This window comes from Chelonia mydas, chromosome 4, assembly GCF_015237465.2.
Source record: "Chelonia mydas isolate rCheMyd1 chromosome 4, rCheMyd1.pri.v2, whole genome shotgun sequence".
In the NCBI taxonomy this organism is placed as follows: domain Eukaryota; kingdom Metazoa; phylum Chordata; order Testudines; family Cheloniidae; genus Chelonia; species Chelonia mydas.
This window is the reverse complement of record NC_057852.1, coordinates 89,180,088-89,200,803: the sequence shown is the minus strand read 5'-3', so window position 1 is coordinate 89,200,803 and position 20,716 is coordinate 89,180,088. Positions and strand designations below refer to the sequence as shown.

The 20,716-nt window shown below is 42.0% G+C and overlaps 1 protein-coding gene across 2 annotated transcripts in view; it reads right to left on the bottom strand.

Annotated features, from left to right (window-relative positions):
* The window catches only part of PDCL2 (phosducin like 2), a 75,277-nt gene that overhangs the window by 23,646 nt on the left and 30,915 nt on the right, over positions 1–20,716 (bottom strand). Inside the window, exon 1 of one of the 2 annotated variants that reach the window (XM_043546201.1) lies at positions 2,838–3,061. The exons of the other annotated variant lie outside the window; for it this stretch is intronic. Within the exon in view, the coding sequence (XP_043402136.1) occupies positions 2,838–2,843 (6 nt within the window). The 5' untranslated portion in view covers positions 2,844–3,061. Of the gene's footprint in view, positions 1–2,837; positions 3,062–20,716 lie in introns of those variants that run through there. 2 annotated transcript variants of the gene reach the window in all.

The window sequence follows — 20,716 nt, the reverse complement described above, 5'->3', positions numbered from 1 at the left end:
ATTTGAAAAAGCTGTCCTGAAGTACTACAAATGGAAACCAAAGGTCAGTGCACTACAATATGACATTTCCTCATGCTCATGGAAAACATTTTTTTTAATACCTCAAGTAATCTCCAGATATACATGCAGATTTCTCTACATGCTGCACCTGTAGAAGCTGCTGGAAGTGGAAAGCAAAATCTATAATGAAGACAACCACTATGTGGTACAGAAGAGGCAAACTTTGACTAATCCTTATTTTGGCATATTTCCACTGAGTTCACTGGGAATTTTGCTTGAGAAAAGACTGCAGGATCAAGCCTCACATTTGTTTTGTCACTCACTCATTGACCAACAGTACATAGAGCTTCTGACGGGTCCTGTCATTTTTTTCCCCCTTAGACCCTGTATATACACAAACTTGCACTCTTTTAACTTGATTGGTTGAAAAACCACACTGTTACAGACCTAGCTGAGTCCCCCTCATGAACTGTCAATTGGTCTGTCGTACCAAACATACTTCCAAGCCAGACGCATCTGGGCACCATTCAGTCACCATTTCTAACTCTGGGCCTTTGAGGCACTCTCCCGGGTGAAGACCTCCTGTCTAGCCCCTCTTCTTGGGATACAGGACTCAACCGTGCAAATGCCTTAGGCCCTGAGACCAGTTCTCTGACTCCTGGCCATTCATGAATGCTCCCCCGAAGCCCACCTCCATATGGCCTCTGGATTATATTTTAAAGCCTTGAGGGACACTGTGATGATTCGGATAATCTGTCCGTACAATTTATAAATTCTGGATGAGATTATGAACTCTTGGTATGTATCTTTACCAAGCTGTGGGGACGGTGGGGCGGGGGTAACTGTCATCTCTGTTTTGCCTCCACTCTGGACTGACATTCCAAAGGTGACTGGCAAAGGGCTAATAAAGATGGTGGTTGACTTAAGGGCCCTACCATTGAAATACAATTGCTTTAGACAAATGGCTGATCCCTGCCAGAGGAACTGGCTTAGCAGGGGAAAGGTCTCTTAGCACTGAAGTCATCTGTTGGGACTGACCAGGAAGTCACCTGACAGAAGGTCTGAAAGGCTATAGAAGGCTAGGAGCTTATCTCCTCACATTCTTTGGCCATTTTCACCTGCTCAAACTGAAGGGAGCCACAGGTAGGACCCTTATTAGGCAGGGGGAACCCTGCCTTTCTGACACAGATGGACCCCCAAAAACTCCCAAGGGAAGAGCATGTAGTGAGGGGCATTGTGTTTAGGATGTTTGTTGTTTCCTAGGAGAGCTGTATTCTCTCTTGTGCTTTATTTCTTAAGCAAAAAGCAATGATGTTAGCATTCTGTGCAAAGTGTCTGGGTGTACTGTGTGTCAAACTTTGTCGCATGTCTCTTGAAGGAATTACACTGTAAACTAGAAAGCTCACACCTTTGGGTGGACTTCTTAGAAATGGTGAGTCTGAGGAGCCAGCACTGGGTCCAGGGACTGGGTTGAGAAGCCACAGGGGGTAAGCTCTCAGGATGGGTGCTAGATACATGGATCTGCACCCCGAGAGACTCCAAGACAGGGATATTGGCCAGGGCTCTTTGCCCAAGGGGGTCCGCAAAACTAAGTTGCTCAGGCTTTGGCTTCATCCCCGGTGGCAGGGTTGGGGCTTGAGCTTTCGTTCTGGGCCCCAGTGAGTCTAATGCTGGCCCTGCTTGGTGGACCCCCTGAAAGCTGCTCACAGCCTCCCAGGGAGCCCCAGACCCCTGGTTGAGAATTGCTGCTTTATTAGATAGGAAAGTTAACTAACTATAAATGTACATCCTAGTTCTTGTTTTATTATTTTGTTTTGTATTGCAACCATTTGTTCCCATCAGACTCATGTTTCCAATGTGACTTCTGTTCTTTCTTAAGTAAACCCTCTTTGATTTTATTGTAAGTGCTCATAAGTGCAGTGTGTTATACAAGAATGATGATTTAACATAAAACTCATAAACTAAGGGTTCAATGCTCCTTTGGGAGCAGAGAATCTGGGATTTCTGAGAGAAGCCAGTACCAGGCGCTGGAAACCATAGGGGAAGGCTTCAAACAGACAAAGGGACCTCTTTGTTAACCTGCAAGGCAAAGACATGGCTGGCAGAGCCTGCAGGAGAGTGACTGAGTGGCTTTAAGGCTGGTGGTGCCAGGGAGCTAACCTCCAGTCACCATAGACAAGAAACCCTACAACTAGAGGCAGTGGGTAACAAGCTGACTCATAGTCCTGGGTATCCTGAAAACCATCACACCAACTCCTCCATCCAGTCAAGGCTTCAACACCTTCTTGCAGCTTCCCCGCTATCCCTGCCATGTCCACATCTTTGTGGCACTCCCTGCCCAGTGCATACTCCCTCCCCAGCTTCCCCCACCTCTGGCTGCAGCGTCCACACCTTCGCACATCTGCTCATACACATCCATCCACACCGCTGTACAGCTTCCCATCTTGCTGAGCAGCCCCCCAGCGTGACCCTTTTCATCCAGCTTCCCCAACAGCATCTTCACAGGACTGCTCGGTGTCTGACACCCCCTTGCCTGAAATTACACACCTTCCCCCCAGCCCTGCCTGTAGGTGCACAAGGCCAGCACTCCCCACAGCTCCCTCACCTTCATGAAGCTCCCACTCTCACTTCCGCATACAGGTGGTTCCCACCCCCACCCCTTAGCTCACCCCTCTCCTCCCCCACTCACTCTTCCCCTTTCCACCCCACTCCTCACCCCCCTCCCCCAGCTCAGCTCTCCCACCCCAACACTTCCCCCTCCAACTGGGCTCATCCCCACCCCCAGTTCTCCTGCAGTGCCGGCGGCTTGCCCTCTCCGAGTCAGGCTCTGCTTTCACCTGCATGGCCCACACGCGGGTGGGATGGGGGAGGGCACTCGCTCTCCCCACCGATGCAGCTGGGTGTACTCGCGGGTGCGGGGAGGGGTGTGTCAGGGCTGGGCCCTGCGGGCGGGCGGGCGGACGGAGAGGCGGGGGTCGCGTGGCACTGTCCTTGCCGCAGGGCAGATCCCGCCTTGGCTGACGCTGTAGCACGTTGGTGTGAAGCAGGCGCGAGGCCAAACAGTTATTTGGCTGCTTAGAACTGCCTCCGCTTAGACACAGAGGAGTGGGCGGGGCCATGGGAACGGTTATTTGCGTATTCAAATCAGTGTCCCCGACGGCCGGTAGAACCTGGCCGGGCTACAGCGCGAACGGGCGCCCTCTCCGTGGTTTAACGGCCGCTGCGCGAGCTCCTGACGCTCTTCTTTCGGTCGGGTTCTGGAGGGGGGCGCTGGGCCGCCTCTCGGCTGTCGCTGTCTCACGGGCAAATCCGTCCGCCGTGAAACGCGCGGGAGCTCAGCTCCCGGTGCATCCAGCGTTCCCCCAAGCTTTCAGGGCTCGAAGGGCCTCGAGCGTGCACCTCAGAAGTGCGTGTTTGCGGTGGATGTGGAAATACATAGCGCGAGTCAATGTGTAAATAATGTGACCCCTTACACCAGATGCACCGAAAACTGGCACGTTCTCTGTGCTGAGTTCCCACCTCAGTGGCTATATTCCCTGGGTTATGTCAGAAGAAGGGGATTAATGGACCAATGCAGCTGGTTCCCCCCGTCCCCAACGCTAAATTGCAACACACAGGGGCGTGGGGAAGGGTGTGCGACAGTGGCGCTCAGTACAAACAGCTGCACGTGGTAGACTGCGTGATCATTAAAATTGATGGTGGCATCAGTCCTTTAGAACCTTTTTTCTGTACCATATTAATGAACCTATCTGGTGTGGTTATTTGGAATCTCCAGTATATTTCATAACAAACCAAAGGGTGGTTAATATTTAGCAACTTTTACTGTAACTTCTGTATGTATTTTATATCACTAGGACTGATTGTAAATGGTGCATTCACAGGACATTCAGACAATATGTCCTTACAGCTTAGGATCTCCAGTCCATACCCTCTGAGTCTCAGCTGACCTGATCCAAGAGATTCACCATTCTCTTCAAGAAGCAATATATGTAACAGGCTAAGTATGGGAGCTACTCAATTTCAAACAGATTTTGGCCTATTTTAGTGGGTTTTCAGCTATTTTTATTCCCTCTGTACCTAAAGATGGAATGAATATGGCCTACAATATTTGTGTCTGAAATATTTATCAAATCTATACAAAGACTGAAACTAGACCACTCCTCTTTTGCTGAATTGCCATTTCAAGAACTCAGAGTGGATTAAAAAATATAACTAAAGACAAAACAAGAGGGTGAAAATAATATGGTATTTTGGTTTATGCTGTTTGATACAAATAGCTTATTGGATCCATTCACAACAACTTGGTCTAGCAATGTATTCCAAATATTTGTTTTATGACTGCTTTGTTTAAAAAAAAAAGTGTATCTTTTCTGATACCATGCTGGCTTTTGATAAATAGTGATTTGAACTGATTAGTTCATCTAAGAAATCTCTAATGAGACCAGCTCATATCAGGAAGTAATTCAAAATTCCAGCTAAGAAGAGCATGGATTTTCCATTTGGGGAGATTGAAGAGAGCACTATGCTCTTCTGGTGGAAATCACTCTGAGGTATCTCTTTGCTAACAAATTAGGTTGTGTTACAGCATGACTTTGAGGAGTCATGGTGACTAGGTCACTACAATGTTAAGCATTCTGGTCTTGGCTACACTGGGAACTTACATCCTATTAGATTATGACTCTGAAGAGTTGTGATAACTCCCTTACTGTCTTGTGCCAGCTATACATACCACTACTCAAAATGCAGGAGGGGAAGAAGGCTCCGCAAACCAGCTACATCTCTGCTACCCCTCATGCAGGCCAGTGGGTAGTGTAGCAGTGCTGGTGTGCTGGCAGATACTGTACCCCACATATAGACACAGGATAGTTTACTTCCTCCTGGAAGCAATGGTGAGGCCATAAGATCATTAGCAAAATCACAATCTCCTTCCTGGGCTGCTCAGCAACATATTGGCCTTTGCTCAGGGTGGATCATTACCTCATGATCTATTGTAGCCCACAGAGTTAACACAAACTAGTACTCAGTGGAGACAGGGACTGTTGTGTTTATTATTGTGTCCGCAGGTAGTGGGTAACTCGAGGAAGAACTCTAACCATGACCAGTAGACACAATGTTAAACACAACAATACCTGTCAACACTGAGTGATGTTATGTTTACTATTATGTTAATTACCATAACCCCTCAAAATCATGCTCTGACACAACTTAATTTGTTAATGAAAACAAACCCTGAGACATGTGAATTCAAGCGATGAAGACTGAGAGGCCAGCTCTGCTCTTGTGGGAAGAATTTGTTATCTCCACATAGGAGAGAGATTCCACATCGATGTGCTTAAGTGTTTTTCTAAATCAGGGCCATAATGCATTTGTGTTATGCCAGCTAATACAATTAATTTATGATTATATTTTAATTTAAATAAATTAGAGCTATTTCTCTTCTAAAATAGTACAAATTGTTTCATTTTGCCAATCAAAATTAAACAAGGTTGACAAAACACTCTTTGAAAAGGGCACCACTTTTTTTATTCATCCTTCCTAAAAAATGATTGAAATGATTACTTGGAATGTTTTCTTAACCAACATATTTGCATTCTTTCCAACTACATACTAGTCTAATGGCTCTTCAGGTACTGTTTTGTAATAATGCAGTTTTATATACAATGGCATTGCAATGAAAATCATATTGGAAGAGTGAGATTTCATGCACTATTTTAGAAAAATCAACATATGGGGAAAGTTTGGCTGGTTTTATGTATATATGTGTGTGTGCGCGTGCATGTATGTATAGAGTCTGATTTTTCTCCTTCACATGTTTTACAAGGATGTAAGTCTCTTGACTTAAATGGAGTTTCTTACTTTATCTAGGCACGAGAACATACTCGGTGCTCTCGTGTACAGAGATAAGCCTATTTGACTCTGAATCTGCATAGAAATATTATATATACATACACACACATGCACACACTGTGCTGTGTTAGTTTAACTTAAAAATGCCTACTTTCAAAATGCATTATGTAAAAATTGAAAATTCCTCAATAAAACATTCCATTTAAAACAACTCTACTGATTGCTTTTATGTACCAAATAAATAAATAAATAAGTGTATAGCAGTACTGGTAGGGACAATATTTTTTGCATGCAAGGATCTTACACTAATTTTTTTGTTTACATTTTTATTACACACAACTGTATACATCATGACACTAGAAATCAACTGAATAATTTTAAGATGCTTTTAATATACTCAAGAAATTAAAGAAACATTGGCAATTTTAACAAAATCTGATTTAGGAACATTTACATTCTAGTGGTTTTTTAAGAATTGTACAAGTGGTAAGGAATAATTTTTGTGAGCAAAACACTATGTCCATGTATTCTGCATTCCCACAGCATTAGTTCTAGGTAAGGAATAAAAATCCTGAAAAAAAATAAAACAGTAGTTGTTTATACAGTTATATGATGTGATTCTACATATCTAAAATACAATAAAAGGAATAAAAAGGATACTCAAATACTGAATCATAGTATTGGTAAAGGAAATCTTTCATGTACCTCTCTGAAGTTTTTCAATTAGCTAACTCATTTGGGGTCCAATCCTGAAGTCCTTACATGGTTTCAATGGGAGTTGTGTCTTTGTAAGGACCTCTGGATTTGGGCAAAGCTCTGTTCTCGTCTCAGTATACACATGCAACTCTCCTTGATGCTAATGGGATTTGTAGTGAAGTTCTACTCAGAAAAATAATTATAAAAATGAGATTGCAGGGTTTCCTGTTCATTCTTTTTTAATGATTTCTGGATGAAATTTTCACAGATTACAAGTTTGTTTTTTCCTCCCAAACAGTCACTGGCACTAGCTCTACAAACTTGACTTTCAGGTTCCAGGTTAAGTTGGATTCTGTCTGGTTCATATATTGTCACGGGTAAGTAGTAACTTTCCAAACTGTCCGTAGATTTTGGGTTCCTCAGATTTTTTTACTGAGACACCTATGACCTGATTCTTAGGCTATGGTACACTCTGAGCAGGGGATATGATTCCCAGGTCAAGTACACATACTCAGCACTAGCTCTCATTAGCTAGTGTACTAAAAATAGTAGTGTAGCTGTGATAGCATGGGCTACTCACCTCAAGTATGTGCCCATCATGTCAAGGTGGGTTTATATTTGGGGCGGCCAGCCTGTGCCAGTCACTGCCCGTGCTACCACAGCTACCCTATTTTTAGGGTGCTAGCCTGATGACAGCTAGCACCAAGTATGTCTGCTTGAGCTAGGAATCATACCTGGAGCACCAAGTGTAGACATACGCTTAGAGATACTAAGCATCTGAAGCTCCCATTGACTTCAATTTGAGATGTGGATGCTCAGCAATTCTGAAAATCAGGCCATAGGGATCTATGGCTACCCTAAAGTCATGGCACGCAAATTAGTGAACATTTTTTGAAGATGTGGACCTTGGTTTAATTGTATAAAGGGAGCAGGACTGGGATGTGCATCTTGATTAAAAATATGAAATAAATACCTTTTCAGCGGAAACCTGCTGATCTCCTTCCATTGCGTGGCTAAAAAACAAATATTTCGTAAGAAATTAACACTGTAAAACCATCCAGGGTTTAAAGAAGAAGGTCCCAGAGTATTGACTGCATTTTGCAAATCTCTTGAGTTATACCATATCTTTTACAGGATAATTTCTCAGTTAAAGAGACTGAAATGAACACTGTTGTCTATGCTTTTCAGCTTCTGAAAACTGTTTATACAGCAAATTTACAACCATTAAAAACGGAGGGCCAGACTGGGCCCAGTTCTGTTTGAGTTTGCAAAGGGGGAGGAGAAGAGGGCAGAAGGAGCTCCTTTACATTCTTTCCTCCCCTTTCCATTTTCACATAGCTCTCATCATGGTTATCCAGACCTTTGTTACCTCATGGCTAGATTATTGCAATGCACTGCAAACTGGACTAAACCTTTGCTATTGTCTAGCGCTGTCAGTGCAGAATACACAAATCCACAACATATAGTACTTCACACCTGTGTTCTCTGATCAGTGATTGATCTGGGTTAACTGTTAGGTATTGTTTTTGACTGTTAAACCTTGAATGGTTTTTTTTTTATCTATTGGAGAGCCTACCAGCTCTTCCTCCTCATATATTACAGGTACAGTTCAGGTCCTATGAGGCACTTGAGTTGAAAGTCCCCTATAAATGGAAAGGGGCTTGCAGCAGGGAATTATCACTGAGGCATCATTGGCTTTGGAATTCGCTTCTCTACTTAGTCCTCTAGAATTTGAATTTGGTGACGAGAGGACACACTGCAAGGACATACTGGTAAATGAGTATGTCCCTCGGCTCGTGCCGCTTCCAGAAGCTCCCATTGGCCTGCAGCAGTGAACCACAGCCACTGGGAGCCGCGATTGGCCGAACCTGCGGATGTGGCAGGTAAACAAACCGGCCTGGCCCGCCAGGGGCTTTCCCCGCACAAGCGGCAGAACAAGTTTGGGAACCACTGCCCTAGACCAAAGCCATGTGTCGTATATCAGAGTTGGCAAGGTCTCATTTACTTTACACCACCCTGTTAATTGCTCCCACCCTCCCACTAGTGTACATTTCACTAATTTTGCACACTTAATGAGGGGCTGATTCAGCTTCCACTAAAGTCAATGGAACAACTACCACTGACTGTAATGGGAGCTGGTTCAGGCCCAGAATGACCACCTTTTATCTGACAGGTAAAATACACCACTGTTTATGTCACCCTTGAATTTTATTTGGCCTTTCAGTTAATCATAATTGTCTAACTCCAAGTTTCATACTAGAGAAATGTAATATACAAAATGTGTACCGTTTGCCAGCCAGCTTTGTATTTAAATAGAAAAAAAATGTTAAGACTTTACCCAACAAAAACCAGGAAAGTCAATATTAAGGATGACTTGTCACCCTTAACTTAATCCATTATGCTAAGAAACAGCAAAAAAGGCTTAACTGCTTAAGTTTAGGATGGACTAAGTATATTTTGATGAGGTATGTTTTATACACACTTTGCTGAAATGCAAATGGCAAGACAAAATACAAGCAAAGTGGAAAATCAGGCCTAGTGTGTATCTTGTTGCAATATAAACTACTGGTGTCTATATATATCATAGCACTATATGTAGCATGTAGAAATACTGTTTTATTTACCAGGTAGACAAGGATGATTTATGTCTGTCTGCATGTGCTCTAAATCCTTATTAGTTCAAGGCTTATAAACGTGATAATTGATCATTTATTAAGAAACAGCACGGGAGCATGTCCATACAGCACACACTAAGACAGCATGCCAAAACTTCTTACAGTATTTTTGGTGGAAAAGCTTTAGAAAATCAGTTTTAGACATGATCTCAGAATATTCATTTAGTAGATTAAAAACATTTTTCAATTGGTATGTAGCAGAAAATGTTCCCATGTCAAGACACTGACACACTTCCGTCAAGGGTAAATATTTACAATCCAATTACTATCTAATCCTGAAAAGTGCCTAGTACTGACAACACCTATTGATTTTTATTTAATATTTCTTTTGCAGTAGCACCCAAAGGCTCTACTCAGGTCCTGTTTTGCTAGTTACTGTACAAACAAACACACATTCCCTGCCCTGTAGAATTTATCTATAGAGCTCAATAGAAGTACCAGGTGCTAAGCACCTCTAAAAATGCTAGGTGTTTATAACGGAAATGCAGATAGATCCTTAACTATAATAAGTGCTACAATGGAAACAAGCTTCCCGGCTCTCATTGATGTTGAATACCGTACTTTTTGAAATTGAACAATCAGTTTGAAAAAGAAAAAATTGACCATACCCTGAACAAAAAGTAGCCTCTGCTTTGAATCCCTCCAGGTCCTTGAAGTTCCTCCTGAAACAATGCATTTCAAAACACACAAACTTGAATAACCCAACTAATAAAGAAAATTGTCCAAATACAATAATACTAGCCAAGGAAAAAATAAAATTTTACGCTATTTGTATTAATTTCATTTCAACATTGAGATGGAGAGAGAAGGTTTCTAGCAGTTTCCCTTTAATACATATATGAGGCTGTCTATATAAATAATACAGCCATTATACAGTACCACTGTATCCTTTGCTTTATGCATAGTTCTCCCCTTAAACAATACAAGAGAACTCCTCTTCAGAAATAATTTTGACAAGGAATAACCATTTAACAGTTGAGGGCAAAATTTTGTTTCCACTTTTGACTCAGTTGAGTCAGAATTGTTCTAGAAATACACCAACATAGCTGAGCAGAATTCAGCTTTGACTTTCCAAGTTGCATCACTCATATTTGTGATGACTGCTTGGGGACAGCTTGAGAATTCTCAGAATTCATGGGCTTAAGGACTCCCCTCCTTCCCACATCTAGCTGCAAAGAAAAGGAGAGTTGTTGTGACCTCTGAACCTGTTCATGACCCACAAGTTTATTAGATCATTGGTTCTTCTCAACTATATAGTAAGAAAGATTGATGAATAAACAAATTTCATTTTGTCATATAAAGCGCAGTCCTGAAAACCCTCCTGCATGGAATTCCCTTTGGCTTCAATGAAAGTTCCATGTATAGAGAACTTGTAGGTGTCATGACTCACTGGTCTGAAAATCGGGTTCGATTTATGCGAGTGACCCTGCTCCAACCCTCTACCTGGTAGCCTACTGACATCTGCTTACCTAGGACCACAAAGCCCAGCCCCATTTTGAGGCTCTGCCTGAGGTCCTATTGGCAGAGACCTAGAACAGCTGATTGCCCCACTGGCTCTTTTTAATCCAGCAGCAGGAACAGGAAGTTGTCTGAACAATAGGGCTCTAGCTCCCCTGGCTTGACTTCCTGGCATTCTGACCTGGCTTGACTCCTGGCATTTGACTTGTGGTTCCTGACCTCCAGTTGTCTCCTGCCTCTGTTTCCTTGGCATCCTGACGTGGCCTGACTGACTCCCAGTTCTGATCTCCAGTTTGTCTCCTGCTTCTGATCTCCTGACCAAGCTGACTCTTGACTTTGTCTTGTGACTGTGGAATCCTACTCTGACCACTAGATCTGGCTAACTACTTCCCGGCTGTGACAGGAGAACTGAGCCCAACATGTGTAGAGTCCATTTTGAAAGCAGATATTTCACGAAGTTGTTTGTTGTGAACATGAATCCAAGCAAAGTTCAAGACAAAATGGGTCAAACCAAATGCTTCCCACAACATCCTTACATCTAGATTCATTCATTTATCATAACTCTCTCAACCACCACTGGTATCTCCTCATTAACAACTGTCCTCTTCATCAGGGTATCACTGAGATTACAATCAAAGTCAGAATTCTCCAATAGAAAACCATGTTTTGTTAGCTCCTAATGTTATTAGAAGTCTATAATAGCACTTAGAGGACCCCTTTGATCAGGATGGCCCCAGGCACCTCCAACCATAGGACTCCCCAAATCCCAGGAACCTCGCCAAGGAAGAAAATTGTACATAATTTTCAAGTCTTGTAAAGCATGGTAGGACCCTGTTTTACTTGTCACAGGGTACACCGTTATCACCATGGACAAGTTATGCTTTGCCTTATAGGGATTGCCTATATGATTTTCTTTACATCATATGCTTTTCTAGAATTACATACATTTATACCAACTATACTAGGTTTTTATTTGAAAAGACTAAAAGAACAGTGTTTTAAGTGGTTTCTTGGGTTTGCTTATATATATTATGTGAGGTGTGCTACAGGAATGCAACTTACACTAGATTTAGAGGAAACAAGAAGGAAAGAAATACGGAAAGATGGAAAGCTGTAAAATAATTAAATACATAGAAATACAATAGATACCAGTATCAAGCCACCTCTTTTTTCCTCCTCCATCTTGTTTGAGAGGTATATTCTTTAAAGGGAGCAGCAGTTTATAAGTTGCTAGCAAATGGGGAGGAAGGAGAAAGGTGCAATGGGGTAAATACAGTAGAGGAAATCCTGGCCCTATTGAAGTAAATGGCAAAACTCCCATTTACTCAACAGGGCTTTGATTTCACCTTGTATTTTCCTTCCACAATGGTAAAAGATTGGGTATTTCACACAAAAATTTCTAGCTCTTTGTTGAGTAATTATTTGCATTGTTTCACAAAAATGTGTGGGCCAATGAATGAAAGTGTTGTCACAGAACTTAACAGTATAAATAAGCTTGCAGTATTTATAGGTCAGGAAGAAGCACTAAGTTCTCAGGAGGACGTGATACTTTTTATTACTTTGTATGTACATACTATCAAACAGAAATAATTAAAATCGTAACTTGCAGAGAACAGATAAAATAACAATGATAAAAGAATTAACAAAAAAGATAAAATAGTTGTTAAAGTGATGCGTACATTACCACATAGTGCAGCCTGCATGAGTCTAGCCCACATGAGTGCATCGGCTCGTAGCTTGAATATACAGAGTAGTTCTCTATAGGATTTTTCAGGAGTTTCTGCTTGACAGCTCCCATTTAAAAATCAATATTCACTGAGTTGCAGATGCATGGACATTCAACAGCATGGCTGTTTTTCTCATCAACTGATTGTAGTTAATCAGATAAATCCATTCAAAATAGGTATCCCAAGGCATCAGTGCACTACAGAGGAATGCAGCAAACAGGCCCATCCTACATGATCTCTAACAACTCTGACTCCTGATCAGAAATACAATAATTCCAAGCAACACTTCATTGTCACTTAACACCTGGATCCTGCTGTAGGATACATCTCTTTGCTATATGGTCCTTATTCAGAAGTTGACTGGGTTGTCCAGTGTTCTTCAAGTGTATTCTGCCGAACAGATCCTTTCACAGAATAGAACAATGTCTGTGTTTCCTGCCAGTCTAAGAGAGGATAACTTCTTAAAACATAGTATCCTCCATGGGAAATTTTTTGTTCTTGAATATTAATGGGTGTCCTTGAATAGAACAGTTGTGCTAAGATAAATATTGAGGGACAAGGCAAAAAGAGGACTCAGTAGTATACCTCAGCTATACTTCCCCAAGATGGTATGCACAATGTCACGATTTTCCTGAGCTTTTCATAAAGCTTCCTGTAGACAATGCTGTTGCTACATCATCTTCCTTAATAGCATAACATTCTACTACACCTCAGGGCTATACTTTATATAATAATTTCATATTATGCCTATTAGAGAAATCCAAAGTAACTGTACCTACAAATATAGACTCATCAGAGGCCTTTCTACAAACAGAAACTGCACTAATTAAACTTCAATAGGTTTTAACCCGATTTCATGTAACTGGTGCAAACTCTTGTGTGGACACTTTTTCAGTTTATGAGTGGCTTATTTCAGTGTAGCTTAAACCTGTTTCAAATTGACTTAAGCTAAAGTAAAATTATGCCCTCTTAAACCAAACTAAGTGTGTGCAAACAGCGTTTTGCACTAGTTTAGCTAAATCAGTTTAAAAAAAAAATCACACTTTAGGGACTTGTCCGTACAGAGCAGCAATACGCACTGTGTGTTATGATTTCAAAAGTGCACTAACATGTTAGTGCATTAATTAGTCCATGTAGACCAAGCTGGTGTTCACTAAAAGTTCTTTATTGCACTTTAAAATAGTACTGTTGCAAAGGTCTCAAAAGACCAGTATAATATAAAATAATATTATCATTATATTATAATTATATTATATTTATATTTAAATGCTACAGTTCATCCCTCAACAGAAAAGCTGTGCTGATATTTAATATAACCCAAGTATTAGACATCCTTTTCTGAAACTATTTTGGTGATGGCACCTTCTGGTTTTTGTTTCCTCTATGACCACATTCTTAGTCTCCTTTCCTAGAAATATCTAGTGTCCATAGTCCTCGGATTTTTTCTTAGAAATGGTGGCAAAATAGATTGTAATAAGTGGAGGTCTGCTCAGAAGCTCCAAGTGAACTGAGAGCTTATGTAGTGTTCCAGACAGCAAAATGAGTTGGATAAAATTTCCCCAACACCTCCTTTCTGCAGCATTTCTGTTTCAGAGGATGGACTGTACTGTAAGTACAACACCTGCGCTACACAAGGTTTCCAGTTCCACTCTTGTTCTGATTTCTGAATTGAACTAGGCAGAACTGGAATTGCTCCATATCCTAAAATGCCCATTGGAGGCAGGACCTTTTCCAGTGAGCACTGAGAAGTTAAAATAATTACTGCAAAGCAGAGCATACATAAAGAAAGACTCTCATAGACATATAGAACTGAAGGCATAAGGAGCAGTTCTGGGCGCAGGTGACTCTGTCCTCCTGAACACTCCAGCTGGAGGAAGGAGCTTAAAAAGGGAGCCAAACAACTGAGATGGGGGAATAAGACAGATCTACCCTGAGAGCTCCTGACCTGTCCTGCCACAGAAGTCTCCACCTGGGAGGAAGAGACTACCAGCTGAGACCCACCAGGTTGAAGGTTCAGTTACCTTATTTTTTTCCTTTGATATTTTAAAATGGACTGTGAGGCTGGGGAGGGTAGGAAGTGGCCCAGGCACTTCCTGGTTTCTGACGTTGTTTGCCTCTCACAGGGCTTTGGGTCAGAGCCTAGTGGAGTGGGAGAGCCCAGCTCCCCTACCAAACATCCTTGCCATAAAGGGACATAGACCTTATTTCCACCCCTCCCAGGAGTAAAAAGATAGAGATACTGAAATCCTTGTGGCAAGGTTGAGCTACCTACAGGTGCCAAGAGATAGACTGAGGGTCCTTCCCTGTCATCAGTAGGGTGACCATACATCCCATTTTGGCTGGGACAGTCCCTTTTTAAAGCTTTTGAAAAAAAGCTTTGGGGGAAAAAAAAGTGAGCATTTGTCACAATTGCTCTTGGTGACTTGATCAGTTGGCAAAAACAAACAGGACAAATGCCCACTAGGCAATGCCACTGGTAATCCTGGCCCTATCTCATTACCAATAAATAATTAAATCAAAAGTCATTAAATGTGGTGTCACTTTTCATTTTTTGCCTTACAAATAATGTCTGTTTCAGAAGAATGCATGGCAAGTGATAACATTCAATGTCCCCCTTTCTAAGAGACAACAACACAATGGAGACCAAGTTAGAAAAGGACATCTGAACTGAAGGAGCAATGGCCTGTTAATGATCACACTTAAGCCAATGTTAAGTAGTGTAAGTAAGAGGAGAATCAAGCCCCAAGATTGACACACCATCCTTTCCCAAGGATATGCCCTTCAAAAAGCTCCTTCTCTCAGTGTCTGAACATGATATTTAGACAATAACTATTGTGACAAAGCTCTGTCCATGTCTCCATGCATCCCACATTTCCTGGCGGATTTCCCTAGCCTCAGAGGCTCACTGTGACCCTCTACATAGCCCTTCTCTCTCTAGAGGCAAGGGTCACAGCTTTTCATCATAAGCCAGCAAGGGAGGTGAGGAGAAGCAACCCTCCCTCACACAGTCTCTTTCTCCCAGTCTCAGTGATTAATTGGGGAGGGGAGGGAGGAGCCCGGGCCTGCCCTCTACTCCGGGCTCCACCCCAGGGACCCTAATAGTAGCAGCTATGGTAGCTGACTTTTTGGAAATAGGATGTGTACAATTCCCTAGGCCACTTCGCCACAGCAGCCTTCACTCAATATCTCCTTCACTGTTACCTCAGGGCCTCCTTCCTTGCGCCTGATATGGATTTGTACTGCTTAGTTCCTCCAACAGCATGGCTTCCTCCTACAGCTCTGGACACACACACCTCACTGACTAACTGGGAGGCTTTTAACTAGTTCCAGCCAACCCTTGATTGGCTTCAGGTGTCCCAATCAACCTAGCCATCTCCACTGCTTTCTAGAAGGATCTTAATTGGCCCCAGATGTCTTGATTAACCTGGAGCAACTGCCATTTGGTTACCATTGTACTAGGGATTTGGTTAGCCTGGGGCTAACATACATGTTCCTCACTGCTTTACTATTGCCATTTAGCCTTGCCCTGTCACACTACAGATAGAGCCTTAAAATGTAAAAGTCCTCTGCTACAGGAAACCTAGAGTAGACAACCTGAGATTTACAGAGCTGTATCTGTAATTCCCAGGAAATAGTTACTGTAGAAGATCAAGTACAGAACTCTTGAAAGAGATATATACACAACATAGTTCACTGGTTTAAAATGTTAATATTGTAGTCCTGTCAAGAAGAGAAATGCAATGATCTTTTTCCAATTTACGAAGATCTATTAGGAAAGGTATGGGGTTTGTATAGCAGAGTTAGCATTTTAAGACACTTTTATAGCATTTTGAAGAAGTTAGGGAATTTTACAAAACATGAAATCTGCAGCTTTCTAGGAAGTACAGACTAAGTTATTTCTTGTTACATTTTAAAAAATCTAACTTTATTTCCTAATATTAATTCTTATTTTGGTTCTAGTTGTTAGCCTAGATTCCATTTGAATTCCATTATGCCACCTGAGTCAGACATAGTATGTCTCTTTACTCCATTTTTCTGCTTCCCCAATCAATCTGATGATTTTACAGCATTTTTTCTTTTCTGTTTTGACACATTTCCAAAAATTTTCATTTGTAGTTCATGTTTCCAAACAACTGATGAAAATACATTTAAAATAATCAAAATCATCTCAGATTAGGTGATTTATTACATATTGATAGCTTTCTCTTCCCTGCTTCTTAAAAATTGTTCACTCTGATGAGAGTCTTCCATATACTTTAAAAGGTCACTGCATTAGAATGATATCATACAAATTGTTTTTTATCTTTTTCTTCCTAGAAGGCAACTGACTATTAAAGTAGTTTTTGTACATCTTCAGTGTATCATCTCTAGATCTCCTGGGAGAAAAGCAAATGGAGTCGATGTTCTCAGAACCAAAATATCAAAGGGGCAAGGATATAAATACAAACATTTTATTAAGACAGCAGCTATTTTATAATGGGCAGAGTGTGCGTCCCTATTATCTGAATTCTTTGTCATGACATATTTGTGAGTAGCAAAACTTTGCAAAAACTGAAATGTATGATCCACAAACCAACAGCTTTATAAAGAAGAGAAACAGAAATCTTCATAGACAATTCTGTATAAAGAATGAATATAAATTAATAACATATTTCTCCCCAAATGTAAGGCACTCATGCTTAATTCTGCTATGTTTTGATGCATTAAGATACTTTGAGATGCTTCTTTAAAAATGGGGGAAAAAAATCTGTTTTTAAGCTCACTGTTCCCCAATCACTTCCTCCTCATTTTCAAGCCTCTGATGCAGAATCTATATCAGATGCTGAGAACACAGTTGTCTCTTTAGTAAGTTAGAAAGCTAGCCAGCAACAAGTTAATCAAAGGCATTTTTTAAGTTCCCCCTGGATGAAATATATTGTCTCCCAAAAGACCTAAAAACTCTGAAGAGGAATATGTCCTCCAGGATGCAATTGACTGTTCCCAGTGGAGTCTATACAACTTTGATAAGGCCTCCAATTTTTGAATTTGTACTAAACTTCAAGGGAAAATGACAGCTATGCATAGTTACAGTACAGTGTTCCAATTAGTCCACAGAAGAAGAAAATATGCTGACAAAAGTGGCTGAGATTTTATTTCCTGTCTGAAGTGCATTTTTAAATATGATGGTGTTTTCTAAGGTGTGTATGTCTATGCTTCAAGCTGGGGGTATGATCTGATTGAGCTAGTCTGCTAAATATAGAGTGTAGCCACGGAGGTGTGAATGGCAGGACGGGCTAGCCCTCCTGCCCGTGCATGCCTAGTGCCTTTGATGGATATATACTCAGGCAGCTAGCCCCTCCCAGGGGAAGCACACTCCCATGTATAGACATATCCTAAGATACGCATGGCCTTCTGGGTCTCAGAAACTCTGAAAATGCCACAAATGCTGTCTGTGCATCAGAGATACATCCTGGGAAAAGGCCAGCTTGCTTCATAAGGCCATAAAGAAAAAACTCCATCCAAGACAGTCCTGAAGATGGGGAACTTGTGTGAATATATGCTGTTTATCACCATCAGTATATAGCACCATCCAAATAGAGTCAGCTCCACCTCCAGCACCAATAGCTGGGATAGCATAGTAATCCAAAGGCTGGAGTAAACAGTACTGCCAACCCAAAGGATTCCAAATTCATGAGATTGGCATAAAAATGAGATTTAAAAATTAGTAAATTTGGGGTTCTTTTTATTTTCCTTCTGCTTTTTGAGCCTCTATTGTCCAGGTTTTCAAGTTTTTCTCCATAACCATGAGGGTTAGTTAAGAAAGAAAGAAAGAAAGAATGAAAAAATCTGAGAGTCTAACAGGACTCCAGAAGCTGGGGCTTTAAGAAGATCACATATTCCCTTACATAGCTTCAATATAGGAACAGGGACAGTCCTATCTAGAGATGGGTCTGTATGATGAATCTGCTAAGCAAGAGACTACCATTCTCATCAACACTCTCCCCACTGTACTTCTCTTTCCCCTGGACAGGTAAGAGGAAGGACCCTGACCCAGGAAGTGACCAGAAGAGAAGGCAGATATAGAAAAAAAAATACCACTCAGGAACCACCCTTTCTCCACCTCATCCCCCAAGGCCACACCCCTGTCACTCGCTCCTCTCCCCCTCCTCCCCATGTCTTTGAATTGTCTCAAGGAGCCTGCCTGCACATTGAAGTATGCCCCTGATGAGCAGGGGCTGGTGCGAGTTAGTAACCTGGTGCCTCCCCGTGCCTCATCGTAACCGGTTTTTCGGTTGGGGTGCCATTTAGGATTGCTAGGTCCCCAAAAACTGAGCACCTGGAAACCCTAAATGGCACACAGACACAGAAGCCAAAACCTGGACTGTTCGAGTAAAAAACAGACAGGTAGCAACCCTACTCCTGTCTGCTGCGCAGAGCAGGGGGTGGGGGCAGATGTCCGGGTGTCCCCTGCCCATGTACCCAGTCACCACTGAGCTGGGGTTGGGAAACAGAGGGAATTTGTCTGCTGCTGCTAAGCCAGACGTCGCCAGAGGGCTGTGGGATGGCCGTGAGCCCCTGTGCAACAACATGGAGTCCACCTTGAGCCACAGACTGAGTGCCAGGCACCATGAGCTGCAGCAGCAGTGCAGAAGTAAGTAACACCCAAAAATATTTAAATAAATGGTATTCTATTATTAACAATGCAATTAAAACTACAATTAATAGCTATTAATTTTTTAAAATCATTTGACAGCCATATTTTGAATAGAAGACTGGGCTGGGGAGGGCAACGCAGACACTAGGCAAGAAGATACCTAAACCTTGGTGCCCTCCACCACCACCATGAGGGGCCAAATAAGAACTGCTATTGTCCCACTAAGTTATAACTGCTTAAAACACTGTACCTAATGTATCTGCAACCTTTCTCTTTCTTGCCAGCCCTAGAAAAATATGCCTTCACTTTAGCCATGGGCAGTGTGTGAACCTCCAGCTGGGGGAGGCTAGCTCTCAGCCCTGCCTCTTCTGCCCGAGACCCTGCCCATTCCACGTCCCCGCCAGAACCAATAGCCCCCGTCACCGTAGCCGCTGGCCCCTGCCCCAGGCTAGCTCCCCAGAGTGCCGGGAAGGTGGGCAGCGCAGCCCAAGCCAGGGCCAACCCACACCCAATCAGGGAGACTGGAGCCATGGTGAGCGGGAAGCTGGGGGGAGGGGGGGCAGAACCTGGGGCCGGAGCACAGTTTGGGGAGGTACAGTCTCCCCCAGCCTAGGATATCCGCCACCCATGATTTTAGCCATGTTTTTGAGTGGACATTGGGACCCACCAGGGCTACAGCCTACATGGCCTAGCAGATGACACACCTATAATGTTCGTCTCTGAGTTATGGTTCCACAGGCATGCTACTATTACTTCAGAGGCTCAGTGTACCACCACACTGAGCAACTATACTAATTACACCCTGAATCTGACCTTCATGTACCTGATTCATCTTTCACATCAGTGAAAATAAGGAATAGCTCAACTGAAATAGAAGTAAAACAAGTGTCAGATGGAAGTTAGGCCTTATCTCTCTATAATGGGGAAAATCAAAATCCCAGGTCCAAACACCCCAGAATGCAGGGGTTTGAAATCAAGATCTCAATTTAAACTTCCTTGAGTTTCAGTTTGTTGGGGAATCAGTATTTAACCCATTTATAGAGTTTTTAGCCCATAACAGAGATAAGCTTCAAGTGTGAACTCAAATCTAAACTCACTATATTCAGAGTTCAGATCTGGAATATTGTTATTGAACCATCTCTAGTTCGTATTTACCACAAAAATGTCCAATTTGATTATACTTTATGCCGTAGAAGAAGGGGTGTTATTCCTCTTTTGGCAGATGTTTCTTTCTTTGAACTGAACATATTGTGGAATATGTAAAAGAGATAGCTTCTTATACTTGGGGAAGAGTATAAGAACGGATTCTGGTCAAATTTATGACATTTTTACGCTGTGGAATTACTCCTATTTAACACTAGCCTAAGTAAGATCAGAATCAGGCTCAAAGACTTCAGAACTATGGTCCTGTTGATTTAATCTGATTAGAATCCAAAAGTAGTAAAGGACTTCTGGCACTCACTATCTTGATACATGGTTCCATTATGAATAATGTTAGTGAAATAAAAACGAACAGGACATTTTTTTCTATTTTCACTGTGAAGACAGTTTTTAACCAATTATTAGCTTTATTCAAGAAAGTAGCATAGTGCAATTTTTCCAAGAACAGCATCTGAAAATGCTTCATAAATAATGCATGAAGGAAAGGGACAAGTCCCACTGTAGTCAATGGGGCTACT